At 47.5% G+C, this 15,919-nt stretch overlaps 1 protein-coding gene across 1 annotated transcript in view; it reads right to left on the bottom strand.

Annotated features, from left to right (window-relative positions):
• Wdfy4 (WDFY family member 4) overlaps positions 1–15,919 on the bottom strand; it is a 268,449-nt gene that overhangs the window by 72,737 nt on the left and 179,793 nt on the right. The window contains exons 44-46 of the mRNA XM_048339220.1: positions 10,925–11,073; positions 3,276–3,396; positions 360–445 (exon numbers count right to left, since the gene is read on the bottom strand). Coding sequence (XP_048195177.1) covers positions 360–445; positions 3,276–3,396; positions 10,925–11,073 — 356 coding nt within the window. The remainder of the gene's footprint in view (positions 1–359; positions 446–3,275; positions 3,397–10,924; positions 11,074–15,919) is intronic.

Here is a 15,919-nt window from a genome sequence, read left to right as displayed (position 1 = left end):
CAACACTTCACCCTGCCAATCTGGAATCTTCAGGATGTATGGATGGGATCTCCTCTCCCCTTTGTAGTTTGGTCTACGATTCTAGCCCTAGGGGTCAGGGCCTTCTTCCCTGTACTTGCCCTGAATCCTGCTTGCTGTGGTTTGGAAATGCTTTTCCTGAGAACAGCACTGGGCTTCTCTGTCACTGTACTCTGGGTTTATGGAAATGCTTTTTCTGAGAAGAGAGCTGGGCTTCTCTGTCATTGTACTCTGGGTTTATGGACATGCTTTTCCTGGGAACAGAACTGGGCTTCTCTGTCACTGTACTCTGGGTTTAGAATCTATTTCCTTAGAAAGAGGATTGTTTTTCAATGCCTTACCTTTTGAAAGCTTTACTCCGATCATGGTTGTAGAAGACAAGGAGCTTGGAATATCCGTTCTGGAAAAAGATCTCTAGGGCAATGTCCTATAAAGAGAAAAGCCTTTACTGCTGCAAGTGTTTCCTGAAATGGAGATTCCTTTGGGTAAAACAGCTGCTAGCAATGTGTCCTGTCCCTGGTTAGTCCTTCTGATCTCCCTTCGGGGTATGAAGACCTTGGTGATGGCTGAGTGGGGGCTCTGAAGAATGGACAGGAGGCCAGGGTTCTGGCCACAGCTGCCACCTACCACAGCTCTCATCTCCTTTGGAGGAAGCAAAAAGTAAAACCCCTACTTCCAGGATAAGTGAGGAGTAGGCAAAAGGATGACATGCTCAGTTGCATCTTCCAGACACTTTCACTTCTGGGTCAGGGGCTTGGTTTCCTGAATCAAGGGTCACCTCAAGAGAAACATTCCTGAGCAGCAATGAGGTTTCATCTACAGACACAGGGGACAAGAGGGTGTTTTGCCCAGTCAGTTTGCTGTGCTGTGTTAATATGGCCACATCCACAAAGCAATGCAATGCTATTATTAAAATATGTTGTTAATGCCTAATAGGATCTACATGTTTTACTTTCCTTTTTCTTTCCCTCCTCTTTTACTTTCTCCCTCCATTCTATTCCAAGCCATGAAAATAACAGACTTGGAATAGGAAGAATGAAACACAAGATGAACTCAAGGAGAAGGAATTTCCAGGCTGGAGAGACAACAGGGAGGAGCAAGGCCCAGACCTGGAAGAACCTGGGTGGGTAGGAACAAGAGTCAGATTCGGATAATGGGGTCCTGTGTCTAACTGCAATCGTGTCCCACTTCCACCTGGGTGGAAATGAGCTTCCGGTCGCAGGCATCAAAGTGCCTGGGCAAAGGGGAGGCACTTGCAATAATATTCCCAACCCTCTCTTCTGCTGACAAGTAAGAGTCCGGGGTGTTTTTCTGTACAAGGAGAAACAAATAATGTGCAAAACAGAAAGCAAACTAGAACCCACAGAATTTACTGGAACTCCAGCTTACACTGGCTATCTGGAGCCAGGATCTGACTTTCTCCTGGGAGAAACACAGCTGGACGATTGGTAGTCTGGTTCCCAAAGCTCCCCCTTAGGCTACTTACCCCACTTAGCAACACACACACACACACATACACACACACACACACACACACACACACAAACGAGTCTCCTATGTCTGGCTTCTATCACCATAGGGCAAATAACCAACCATCTGGAAACAATCATTGTTTACTGAAGAAAAGAAACTCACTAAAGCTATTTGCTACTATAAGTGACTTACAAGGTGGACACAGAATCATGAAAGGTAGCTTCCAGTACCTACTCTGTGCCCCAAAACATGGTTATCACTGTATGTTACCAGGGTGAGAAAGATAAGGCATGGTCTCTGTGTACTGAAGGGTGAGACCTTCCAATGATCAAATGGGCCACAGCCTGGATCAGACGTGGTCCCCTTCACTTGCCCAGAGTCTGCCTGGCATGGCCATCTCTTCATGCACATCTTGTAGTTTATTCTCCAGAGTTCAAGAAGCTCAAGACAAAAGCAGTAGCAAGGAGGAGAAAGGACTCATCAGAGGCTGAGACCCAGTGCCACTGGCTAGCCCCTGATCCAGAGGGCAGCTGGTACTTTCTAGAATCTACCTTCCCGAAAAGCCTCATTGAGCTTCAGTTTCAAAGAATACTAATGAAGCTCCTGCTGGAGACTCATGGTGAATTAAATGTTCCATACACTTAAAAGTTATCAATCAAAGGTGCCCTTATTAAGTTCATCAGGAACAAACAATGCCTACTGGCTGGCCTTCAGAACTAGCCAGGCCCTGCAGAGAAAGGGAGTGGGGGCCCTACATCTCTTTATGTTCTGCCCCCAGCTGCCTCACAGGCCTGGGGCTGGGGTGCAGCTTGATCTTGCTGAGGTCTGTCAGATGGAGGTGACCTATGTTCAAGGCCACTGGAGTGTATCCTCCTACCTCGACCTCTGAGGCAATGGCTCCAAGCAGACTGGCTTATTCACAAGATAAAGCTTCTCTGAAAGGAGCTACCAGCTCCTGTCAGTGCCTGGGAAACCTCTGCTAGCAATGGGGATGCTCTGGGAGAGGCTGATCAGATAGGAAAGTCAGCAGGTCTCCAAGCTACCTGGCCTAGGAAATCATCAGGAACCCAGAGATAGGCCCAACAGTAAGGGTTGGAAGATGAGGAGGTCAGGGGAGAGGGGCCAGCAGTGGGGAGGGGTGTCAGCAGGGCAAGCAGCACTAGACTGAGCCATCAAGCCATCTGGCAATGTAGTATAGCCATAGTGTCCTAAATCCCTAAATCACCAATGCAACACTGGAATATGTGGAAAGAAAAGAAAGCAGAGAGGCTGCTGGGTTCTGGTGGCTTATGTCTGTAATCCTCACTACTCAGGAGGCTGAGATCTGAGAATCATGGTTCAAAGCCAGCCTGGGCAGAAAAGCTTGTGAGACTCTTAACTCCAATGGACCAGCAAAAGGCTGGAAGTGGAGATGTGGCTTAAGTAGAAGAGCCCCAGCCTTGAGTGAAAAGACCAAGGGAGAGCACCAGGCTCTGAGATCAAGCCATCACCATCAACTACCACCCCACCCCCCCCCACACACACACACAAAAGTAAAAAGGCAAAGAGGCAGGATCATCCATGACCCAGTGAGCAAGAGAAGGGCCCCAAAGCCAACGGCCTGGACTGAAGACAAAGTAGAAGGTAGAGCTGCCAGCAGCTGGGCCCAACACTCACCTGAGACTCACAAGTGTTCCCCTAGGGCTGTGCGCAGGGGTCACCAGAGGTCACAGAGAAATAGCCTCTGTGGTGCTTAGCTGACCTGTCCCACCAGGAGGCAGCCTTCCCATCAGCCTTGGACATACCTGCAGGAGGAAGTGGGCTTGCCGGAGCTCCCTGAGGTCCTTATAGCTGTGCCGCTGGCAGGAGTAATGGTCGGACGACCTGTCTTTGCTGCACAGGTTGAAAATGAAGGGGTCGCTGATGCTAGAAAGGAAACATGATGAGCAGAGAGACCAGGTTTGGACATGAGCAGGACGGGGGGCTGGACAGACTCCCTCCATCTTGTGCCCTCCACTGGTCCTACACAGGTTTCTGGAGATACAGTAGAGGAGGCTATGGTTTTGCCAGCTGGGGTGAAAACTCTTGTTAACCTGGCCAGCAATTTCTAAGTGCTGGGTCATATTCACTCCAGCACCTGAGGCTCTGACACTGGGAGCTCTGCTGCCCCACTAGGTGAGGGAACAGAACTACGCTGTCACAGAGTGTGTACAGGGAATGGGATGCTCTGAACACTTTCCAGGTGCTGGGCTCTGGGAGAAGGGGCTAAAACACACGACCCTCCAGTCCCCATCCCCATCCCTGAGCGCTCTCTAGCTCTCTTGAGCTCTCTCTAGCTCTCTATGTGCATTGAATTACTGGGTATGCCCAGCTTGAGACAAAAAGGGATCCACTCAATGCTGAAGACAGCACTAATCACACAGCAAAAACTACTGATGAGAAGCTACAACTCATTTAGCTTGTGACATCCAAGCTTGGTGAGGAGAGTGTGTGTGTGTGTGTGTGTGTGTGTGCGCGCGCGCGCACGCGCGCATGCATTGGTACTGGGGCTTGAACTCAGAGCCTGAGCACTGTCTCTGGCTTCATTTTGCTCAAGGCTAGCACTCTACCTCTTTAGCCAGTGCCACTTCTGGCTTTTTCTGTTTATGTGGTGCTGAGGAATTGAACCCAAGGCTTCATACATGCTAGGCAAGCACTCTACCATTAAGCCACATTCCCAGCCCCAGTACTGGGGTTTGAACACAAGGCCTGGGCACTATCCTCTAACTTTTTCCACTCAAGGTTGGCACTGTACCAGTCATGCCACAGTTCTACTTCTAGTGTTTTGGTGGTTAACGGGAGATAATAATCTCACAAACTTCAAACTTGAAACCTCAGATCTCAGCCTACTGAATAGCTAGGATTATGGGTATGAGCAACTTTGGTGCCTAGAAAACACATTCACTTTGATGGAAGAAGCTTCTGGTAGTTGCTGTAATATGGAGGTCAGATCTGGCCAGCAACCATTATTGGCTGTTGAGGGGTGTCAGATTGACTCCATCTCAGACTAGTTACAGAGAGCAGAAGCTGTCTCCATCTTCACTAAGATCTCCCCCGCCCTACCCAGGGAAGTTCCCCTTCACTGTGATAAGATTGTATAAACTGATTGACCACCTGAGTCCTCCCAAGAGTAGGCGTATCCGCCTGCATCATGTGAGCCCCACCAAATCCATGCACCAATTCTAACTAAAATGATAGGTTGGTTCAAACAGTTGATATGAGACAGATTGTAGCTCCATTGGCCACCTGCGTGTGACTTGGCATGCTCTGTAAGTGTTGTAACCTCATTGGCCACCTGCGTGTGGCACGCTTGACCATGTGATGTTTGCCTTTATGACCCGACCCCAAGCATGTTCCCTGGCACATGGTCCCAGCCCCCCAGTCTGGGCTGCTGCCCTGGCTAGCCAGCCTACTTTTTAAGGTCATGGTTCCAGCTCCCAAGTCTGGGCCGTGACCTTGACTGATCAGTATACTTTTTACTTCCCCAGTAAATCCATTTTTTACTTTAGACTGTCTCTGAGTGGTGGACTCTTGTAGGGATGGGGGATTTCCCCCCCTCAGACCCCATTACACTGTGGTCCCCTCCCTTGGGGGAACCCCATTACAGTTGCCAAACTGTAAAGGGGTCCCACTGGCCCCCTAAGAGCCTAAAGAGACAGTGGAGACTGGTATAGTCCATCCAGAGCTCTGTGGCCATGCTGAAGTTTTTGATTTCAGACCAAGTGCACAGGACAAATTGGAAGTCCTCCTGTCAGTCACCAGGAGGCAGATGGGCAGATGCTCAATTAGATTAAAGGTCAACTCTCAAGATCTTATAGAAAAGTAAAGTTTGATTTTCAAAATGGCACAGCTCCTCTTAGCTGTGTATCTTAACCATTGTTGGCTCTTTTGTAAGTAAACCATTTATAAGCTTTAAATAACTTTTTTTTTTTTTTTTTTTTGGCCAGTCCTGGGCTTGGACTCAGGGCCTGACCACTGTCCCTGGCTTCTTTTTGCTCAAGGCTAGCACTCTGCCACTTGAGCCACAGCGCCACTTCTGGCCATTTTCTGTATATGTGGTGCTGGGGAATTGAACCCAGGGCCTCATGTATAGGAAGCAAGCACTCTTGCCACTAGACCATATCCCCAGCCCCTTTAAATAACTTTTATTATGATAAATTATTGTTTTGCAGTTATTTCTTTTTTGGCATGTTTGCTAATATTAGAACTTGAACTTGGGGCCTTGCATTCTTGGCTGGCTTTTCTTGCTCCAAGCTGGCACTCTGCCACTTGAGCCATTTGAACTCTTTCTGGGAGATACCTTATGAACTCCTGCACAACCACTCATGTGATGTCCTCCCATGGACCCCTCCTTTCTAGCAGGACCTTGGCTTATCTTTATCTTTAATAAGTCTTTGCCATTTAACTTCTCCCTCTTTGAGACCACAAGACAAAAGACCTGACCCAAGGATTGCAGCTCCCAGATATCAACTGGAGGGTAGAAGAGAAGCTCACTCACTGCTCATCTATGAAGAGGCAAAGTCAAGTTCCCTGGCACCCTCCTGCTCCTTCTCAGGATAAGCCTCAAAGACCCTCTGCTTTGAGCAATGACTGCAGGTCTAACCAAGTATAAAATGTGAGCCAGGGCCAGAGTGTCAGTGGTTCACACCTGTAGTTCTTGCTACTCAGGAGGATCTGAGGATCAGGGCTTGAAGTCAGCTGGGCAGGAAGTCCACAAGATCACCAACTGACTACTAAATATATATAGTGGCTAATGTGGCTTTGGGTCTAGACAGTTCTGCCAGAATGCTTTCATTCAAATTTGCTGCTGGCCAAGGTCTTTTGTCTCTGCTGGATTCTGATCTAAACTTCCCTCCAAGGACACTGACTCCCACTGAGCACAGTTATAACCTTACCTCTTCCCCCAGGCTTAGGCCACACAGCAGGTCAGATGAAGGCCTGGTGAGAATGATACCCAAGGCCCTTGCTATAGGAACCATGGCAATGTCCTCAACACTGCAACTGTCATTTGCTTTGCTTCTATCCTCTGCAGCCTGTGACAGGGCACAGGTCTTCTCCCATGGTTCTCTGCCCCACATCTTCCCCAGAGCCTCAGCATGTTTGCCCAATGATTGCCATAGTCCTGAGTGCCAAGCACTTCCCCATCTGCTGTTTCATCTGATCCTCCCCCAAAGGAACCCCCACTGAGCACACATTGTCCTTGGTCCCATAATCTCAACCAGGAAACTGCATTCCAGAGAGAGGAGGCCTTTCCAAGGTCACATGGTTGTTAAGAGATAGAACTTGGATTCAAACCCAGAGTCTCTGGTCCTAACCTATGCTTTTTCAATCCTATCTTCCCTCCCTGAGGAGGTTTCCTTAAAGTTTTTTCAAGGCTCTTCCTGCCAGCACTCTCCTCACACTTTACTTCTGCTCCCAGATTCTGTGATATAGGTCTTTAAAACACTGATAGCAAGAGGGAGAAGGCACTGGGCAAGTGGGAGGGGCTTGCAGGTGTTGAGTATGGGAGCTGTATGACCTTATAGGACAAGAATAGTCAGACCAACTAGAATTTTCAGAAAAGCTGATTTTTTTTTCAGGGAGGGGGGTCAGTTGTGGAGCTTGAACTCAGGGCCTGGGAGCTGACTCTGAACTTCTTTTGCTCAAAGTTAGTGCTCTACCACTTAAGTCACAGCACCACTTTCAGCTTTTTCTGAGTAGCTTATTGGAGATAAGAGTCTCATGGATTTTCCTGCCTGGGCTGGCTTCAAACTGTGATCCTCAGCCTCCTGAGTAGCTAGGAATATGAAAGCTAAATGTTATACACTGTTGAATTCACTGGTAGAAGCCAAAATTGAGGTCTGTCTTCTGTAGCATGATTCCCACAACATGCCCTACATGTGAAGAACAAATCTATGCTCAGGCATCCCTGCCAATGGGTATGAAGGGGCAGCTTGTCCACAGTCTTCTTTAAAGAGATCGGCAGCTGCGGCTCATAGGACACTGTTGCCGTGGTACTCTCCCACAGCTACTGACAGCATCCTAGAGGACTTTCAATGTCCTTATTAGGGACATCACAGTCAGCTAAGTAACAGTTATCATACTGATTGCCCTAGTCCTTGCCAGCAGGAGTAGATATCAAAAATACAGTTGGAGCTGAGTGCCAGTGGCCCATGCCTGTAATCCAAGTTATTCATTCAGAAACCTGAGATCTGAGGATCAAGGTTCAAAGTCAGCCTAGGCAGGAAAGTTTGTGAGACTCTCATCTTCATTTAAGTACCAAAAAAGCCAGAAGTGGATCTGTGGCTCAAGTGGCAGAGTGCTAGCCTTGAGCAAAAAAGCTCAAGGACAGTGCCCAGGCCCTGAATTCAAGCTCCAGGACCAGCACAGGGAGGGAGAGAGGGAGGGAGGGAGGGAGGGAGGGAGGGAGGGAGGGAGGGAGGGAGGGAGGGAGGGAGGGAGGGAGGGAGGGAGGGAGAGAGGGAGGGAAGGAGGGAAAAAGGAAAAGAAATGCACTTTGCTGTCCACCCTCATTTGCAGTTACTCAATAAACTGTCTGAATTGTGCCTGAAATGTGTCCCTGGAATCTGCCACTCAATTATCAGCTCTTCACTGGGCTCAGCCCATGTCTGACTCACCCCTTTGTATCTGGAGAACCTTCCATAGCACCTAGCATAAGGTATATTTTCAACAAATAGTTTTAGAATTAAACAGAGAAATGGTGCCTTAAATGTGCTCACAGTTGTGGAGGTTGCATCTTGATTTAAGAGCTCATCTCTAGGGTTCTGCTGGATGATTTAGGTTCCTACAAAATGGATCAGATGTTCTATATTACAGGCTGGAATGACCATTATTTTGGATCAAATTATGACCTACCCCGAGGAGATAGGTTAAGGTCATAATGTGACTCTATTTGTAAATAGGGCATTTCAGAGGGTTTCAAGTTAAAATGAGGTCACCAGGGTAGGCTCTAATCATAACTGGTTCTTCATAAAAACTGGAAATGTGAACACAGAGACAAACACTTAGGGAAGATGATGTGAAGACACAGAGGGAGAAAACCATGTAACACGTGATTGGCTTCATGCAGCTATGAGCCAAGGGATGCCAGGGACTGTCCACAAATCCATAAGCTGAAAGAAATGAGGCTTTTGAGCAGTGAAGAGAACAAGGCTCTGCTGACACCTTGATTTTGTACTTCTAGCATCTGGGGCTGTGAAACAATAAACTTCTGTTCACTTTTGTAAGTTAAGGCACCTAGCTTTTGACAGGCCCAGCAAACTAATATAGCCAAAGAGGAAACCCAGTAAAAGTAAAAAATTAATCTTCTTAGAATGTTTCTGCTGAAGGCTCTCAATAAATAAGTCCAGTCAGTCATGGGGAATTTGCAGTGTTCTTAGGCTTTGTTCAGAGGGTTTTATAGTACATCAGAGAGTCTCTTTCAAGGTCTAATGATCAACTGTACTCAACTTGATAGTAGTCTTCTAGAGAAGCCTTTCAGGGTTGACTTGGCTCTATTTTTAACAGGCTTATTTATGTATCTTCCTTAGTCTCCATGGTCAAAGTCAGACGTAATCCCCATTGATCTGCTGTGATCTACAAGCTTGCCACTAAGAACCATCTCGCCAGGAGCACCAGGAGTTTCTCTGGGCAGCAGACAAGACCTGGGGGGGCTGGAGCTGTCTGAGTAACAAACATTTCTTTGAGGTATGGGAACTAAAATTACCAGTGCAATTCCCCCATGACACACTGGTGTAGTAATTTGTTTTCACACTATTCCTCTTTGCACTATAGAAAAGTACCTTTCCAGACAGGGGAAGTCTCTCTTGTCATCATAAATCAAGTGAATGTGCTCAACTTGACCACTGGGCTTCTATTCAGAGTGCAGAAGAGAGTCGATTTGATCACGATTAGAAATACCTCTTAAACACAACACACCTAATCAATACTATCTTATCTAACACCAGCTCAATCCAAACCCAGGTAGAGTGTGAGACGATGGATTATGCACATCTACATGTGGATACACTGTGTCCACAGGTAGAGTAGAAAGCTTTCACCAGCTTTGGGAAAGGCAAGTCTGCAGACCCATTGTCACTATTGATCAGTATCAATAAAATATGAGCAATAAGATGAGAAGAGCGTGCCAAGTATTAATTATGTTCCTCCTGCCTTGGAAAAGCACAGAAGACTTGCGGCAATCAGTGAGCGTTTGATATGAATAAAAGATGGAAATTAGCAGAGAGAATGATGCCAAGGACTAGAAAGCAAATCTAAATCTAAAGAGGGTAGGCTGACAGCTCCTCTTCCACACCCACCCTCCCAGGGTTCCTGACACAGACACTGGGGATTCAACTGCTTACCCACTTGCAGATTACAACTCTCATTTCTTTGCCAGGAACTCAAGCAAGTGCTAGAATCCCCTTGAGCTGGGAACATAGTTGCATCTCAGTTCCTACCCAAGACCAATAGGGTTAGAAATTAGAGAGCGATCAGGGCCCTCAAGTCTGTGTTCCAATGAGACCTCTGGGTAATTTGGATGTAAGCTAGCCTGCAAAATCACAGGACTAAGAATGCACACTCTCATCACACCACCTTTGCTAGGAGAAAGCCTGTCTCTCAGGCAATCTTCCTCCCAACATCTTCCAAAGCAAGGACCAAGTGAAAAGTATAACTTCACAACTGGACTTTTAGAAAAACTTCCACCCTCATCAATTTGATTTTGAATGGCTGTACTTTATGAACACAAGAGAATTGGTCAGTAAGAGTTAGTTGAATGCGGAGAATTGATCAGGAAGGCTAGTTGAATACAGATAGATTTGATTATGCTTGCTGTTAAAAAGGGACTTCAGAATTTCTTGCCTAAGATGTCAAATATTGATGTCAAAATGACTGAAGATTTCTGCCCAAACCTCGCCCATCCTCCAAGAGCCACCTCCTCAGGAAGCTATCCATCTCACACACCAGTCCAGGTCATCTAAATACGGAAGTCCAAGTGCCTCCATCATTATATGAAGACACTGATCCATCCACTCTTCCTCCAGAGAACCTGTGTGTGCTGTTTGTGCTATGGGCAGCATGAAGGGCCCTGACCACTGTGTAGACACCTAGCAATGATCAGCCAACAAATAATTAAATATGTAAGCCAATGTGACTGAATTCAACTACCCAAGAACCTGAGGAAATAGCTAAGAGAATCGTGTTCCATTCCACACCAGGAGAGACATAGGGAGCAGCCATGATGTCACCCATTTCAGACACTGGCTGTGGGGAACACGGCTATGGATGGGTTATGTCTGAAGGTGGTTGTTTTGTCTCATGGCTCCATTTCATAGCCCAAGTCCATAGTAGGAACCAAATGGGAGTCTGGAAGGAAGGGGTGGCTGAGAAAGAGGCAGGACTGGGGCAAATCTGCTGGAAGAAGTGGAAAACTCACTTGGATAAGCAGTGGCGGGTGCAGTAGACATCACCCGTGGGGGACAGGGTGAAGTTCTCACAGACGTAGAAGTGTTGACGGCCGAAGAGCAGGATGCCTTCTGAGACCAGGTGGCCTTTTACAATCACCAGGGGGATCTTCTGTGTCACCTGGAGACAGAATGCCACAGTCAGGCTGTGTGCGAGGAGAAGGGGACAGTGACCAGGGCATCTGCATGTGAGAACAGAGGTGTCTTGTAAGAATGACAGACTATGTGCCTGTCATCCTAGCACTCGGGAGACTGAGATCTGAGGATTGCACTGCAAAGTCAGCCCAAGCAGACAAATCCGTGTGACTCTTATCTTCAATTAACCAGCATAAAACTGCAAGTGGAACTGTGGTTCAAGTGGCAGAGGGCCAGCCTTGAGCAAAAATGCTGCGAGTGAGAGTGAGGGCTAGAGTCTGATTCCTAGTACTAGCACACACACACACACACACACACACACACACACACACACACACACAAATAGGCTCTACTGCTATTCACAGACTATGTGGCACTTCTGCATTCGATACCCTGTGCAATTTTTAATCTACTCCAAATCTTTGCCACCCTCAGCCAGGCAGGAGCTGCTTGTTGCTGGATAAGACACTGTAAAGTCCTTTCTGTCACTTCAATCCTCTCCTCCCAACAATGCAAAGCATTCTGCAGTGAACAGTGAAGCAAGTTCACCAGGCACAGAACATCCCTCAGATACAGAAAAAGAATTTTTCCAAGCTAGGGACTGGTACTCATGCTTGTAATCCTAGCAACTCAGGAGGCTGAGATCTGAGGATCCTGGTTTGAAGCCAACCAGGGAAGGAAAGTTTGTGAGACTCCTGTCTCCAACTCACTACTGAAGAACCTGAGCAACCGTTGTACCTCTATATTGTAGCTTGGGCCTGACTGGGCCCTGAAGCTTCCTGGAATAACTACAGAACATGTCAATGTAAAGAGCCTGAACAAAATGCAATCTAAAATAACCAAGGTAGCCAGAGAGACTTCATTTGACCAGAGGTCAGTTAAAGTTAGAATGCTTTAGCCATTGTGACACAAAGGAAAGGTAATGAGGTGTGGCCAGTGTGTTTTGTGTTCCTGAAACATGGTTAATGTGTCCCTCATAAATGAGAGTAGCCACTTCTGAGAAATAAGGCCCACTCCCAACAGGTGTGTGACTTAAGGCCATAAACCTGCCCCTGTGACAAAATACAGAAGTGCAGAGATTCCAGGAAAAGAGTCAATAACCCCTTTGGGCAGTGAAACTCTCATAATGACCAAGTAATAAAGAAAGTGTCAATGACTTCTTTGGGCGGTGAAACTCTCTTAATAACCAGTAATCAAGAAATAACAGGAGGAGAGGGAAGATGGCGCCGCCACAGAAAGGAGGTACCCCAACTCACTCCAACAGAATAGCGAGCTGGGAACTCCAGCACCCAACACCCACCCCATCAAGAACCCAGCAAACCCAGCAACCAGAAGCAACAGAGAAACACAGGAAACAAAAAAAAAAAAAAAAAAAAGAAGAGCCTATAACCTACACAGAGCCAGAAAATCTCCGGGGCACCCTCCACCCACCCGCCGACCCTGGCCCAAACAGGGCCAGGCTGGAAAAGGGGACCCAGAGCCGGCAAGCGGGGCCACAGACCTTCAGCCACCAGAGAAGCAACAGCCGAAAAGTCACGCCAGGAGTTCCACGGACCCCAGATGGAACGCAGATCGACTGAGACAGATGGCGGCGCGGGACCAAGCAGCCAGGAACGGGGCAGCGCAGACGGGGAGTGCTGGGACTGCCACTACCAAATGACCAATCGCCACACCCCGGCACCCAGCCCTGAAAAGCCCACAGCAACACGGTACACATACACAATCCAGGACCAGTAAGTTCCCCATTCCCCTCCCCCCAAAACGGGAGGCCAGCCCTAGCAGAGACCCAAAACCTACAAAGAAGCTAGAGCTCCCTCCCTACCCCGAGGGAACAAAGGAGACACGCCAAGGTATCCCCCCACAAACCCCCAGCAGAGGAGCCAGAACCTGGCAGCACTGGCCCCGCCTCCTCCCCAGCAGGGGCCCTGGGTCTGGTAGGCATTGGAAGCCCCACCTGAGGCGCCTGGTCCTAGCGGTCTTTTGAAAAACAACCACAGACTCAAGGGTGTACAATACCAGCCCAGCAGGGACATCTGGGTCTGATCACACGACCCCTCACAGGGGAGGCACCAACCCGTTTCCGGACACTTGATCCTACCGGGGCCAACCCATACCGCCCCCCACAGCAAACTCGCCAGAGGGCACAAGCACTCTCCAACAACTCGGCTCAATACACCCCCAAAGGAAGCACTAGAGTGCACATGCACATGCCACCCGGAGGGCCAGCGTGGGCCAGCATGCTAGTCCTCTAGCAGGAGGATCGTCTGCCCAACCCCCTGCAGAAACGCACAAGCAGGCAAGCTGCAACACCCGCCACATAGGTGGGCAGGGCCCCACAACAGCAGCGCCTGCTCTGATAGGCACGAGCCACACAGGCAGACAGGGCCCCGCAGTGGCAGCGCCCGTGGTAGGCACACTCTGCACAGGGGGACAAGCTGCCTCTCAGCGGCAAATCTCAATCTGAGAGGTGAGCTCCTCTGACCAAGGTACCCAGTGGAAAAAAGAACCGAAGAAGAGAAAAGCCTCCACGCCACGCTGAATCAGCGACCAGCAAACCCCACCAGGGACACGCTAGGGTCAGCACAACACAGTGGCAGGACACTATCCCGCAGAGAAAGACACAGAACCTACCCACCCCCAAGTGCAGTGAGGGTGACCACCTCGGCAACAACCGAGACGGGCACGCTCACCCACTGGGCAGTAAGGTTCAACAGAAAAACTCAAACCCAGAGCCAGGACACAAACAAGTCTACCACTGATGGACCAGCGGGAACCAGTACAAAGCCAAACCAGGGAAGCCACCCACAGATCTCCAGATGCGCAAATCACAAAGAAATATAACAAATTTCATCAAAGGGCAAGCCAACTCGCCAGCTCCAAAAAGCAGCACAACTGAAGAGGAGATGGAGAATAAAAAAACAACTGAGGCTATGCTAACAGAAATGATGGAAAGCCTAAGAAACGAAATCAGAAAACAATTCCAGGAGTTCAGAGTGGAAGTCTCGAAGGACATCCAGGAAGCCAAGAAAGAAATGGAAGCAAAAATGGATATAGTGCAAACCTCTGTCAAAGAAGACCTTAACATCCTGAAAAGTGAAATGCATGAAAAAAATAGATTTAAAATACAACTCTTTAAAGGAAGAAATTTCCACGATCAGAGCTGACCTGGCAACCATAAATAGCTCTCTAACATCCATAAACTCCGCACTTGAATCCACAGCACAAAGAATTGACCATATGGAAGCCAGAATTTCTCTCTTGGACGATGATGCAGCCGATAAGAAGCAGAAAACTACCACACTCCAAGAAACGGTAAAGCTCCAGGGCAGACTAATCTAGGAGCTAGTGGACAAAGACAAGAGATATAAGCTGCACATAATTGGAATAGAAGAAGGAGCCGAATACCAGAGCAGAGGGCTTCAAAATATTCTCAATAAAGTGATTGCAGAAAACTTCCCCAATCTCACAAGGGACCCCATCCAGGTAACCGAAGCCTAAAGGACACCTGGCAGACCAGATCCTAGAAAAGCCACACCAAGGCACATAATATTCAAGACTTCAAATCTCAAGAATAAAGAACAAATTTTGAATGCAGACAAAGCAAAGAAAGAAATTTATTACAATGGGAAGAGAATCCGAATAACAGCAGACCTCTCCACACAAATCTACCATGCGCGAAGAGAATGGAAGAACACCATCCAGGTCCTACAAGCCAAAAATTGCAAACCTAAAATAAAATATCCAGCGAAGCTGGAGTTCATATTCGAGGAGAAAATCAGATCTTTCCATAGCAAAGAGGATCTAAAGGAGTATGTGAATAAAAAACCAGCCCTATAGCGAATTCTAAGAGGGAACTACCACCCAACAGAAACTATACAGGACACACAGACAGAAACATAAAGAAACTACAATAGCCAAAGCCCAACAGAAAGAGCAGCTCACTAAAGACAAGAAAAAGAAAAGAGGAAAAACAGCCCAACAAGAAAATGGAAGGAGAAAAAACACTCTTATCCTTGATCTCTTTGAATATAAACGGTATAAACTCTCCAATAAAGAGGAGCAGACTGGCAGAATGGATCTGCAAACAAAAAGTTGCCATCTGTTGTCTACAAGAGACCCACCTTACAGCAAGGGATAAAAACAGGCTCCGAATGAAAGGATGGAGCAAGATCTTCCAAGCAAATGCACCTACCAAAACGGCAGGAGTAGCCATCTTGATCTCAAACAAGCTGGACTTCTCATTAAAATCAACTCAAAAAGACAAAGAAGGTCACTACATTTTAATACAAGGAAAACTCCAGAATCAAGACATCACGGTGATAAATGTATACTCACCGAACACAAGAGGCCCTACATATGTCAAGCAAATTCTCACAGAACTACAGAACAAGATAGACCCAAACACAATCATAATGGGTGACTTTAATACCCCACTCTCCCCAAGAGACAGATCCAACACCCAGAGGATTAGCAGGGGAGCTGAGGACCTAAGTAACACCATATCCCAAATGGATCTGACAGATCTATACAGAATCTTCCACCCTACAGAGACCCAATACACCTTCTTCTCAGCAGCCCATGGATCATACTCCAAAATAGACCATGTCATAGCCCACAAAAAGAACCACAGCAAATACAAAAGTATTGACGCCATCCCATGTATTATATCTGACCACAGTGGATTAAAGGTAACCAACCGTCAATAACAACTGTTACCACAGAAGCTATACACATTCTTGGAGGCTAAACCCCACACTGTTATCCAACACTTGGGCCATAGACCAAATTAAAGATGAAATTAACGAATTCATAAGCCACAATGACAATGAAAA

Source organism: Perognathus longimembris, chromosome 2 (genome assembly GCF_023159225.1).
Source record: "Perognathus longimembris pacificus isolate PPM17 chromosome 2, ASM2315922v1, whole genome shotgun sequence".
Classification (NCBI taxonomy): Eukaryota; Metazoa; Chordata; class Mammalia; order Rodentia; family Heteromyidae; genus Perognathus; species Perognathus longimembris.
This window is presented reverse-complemented; position numbering and strand designations above follow the sequence as displayed.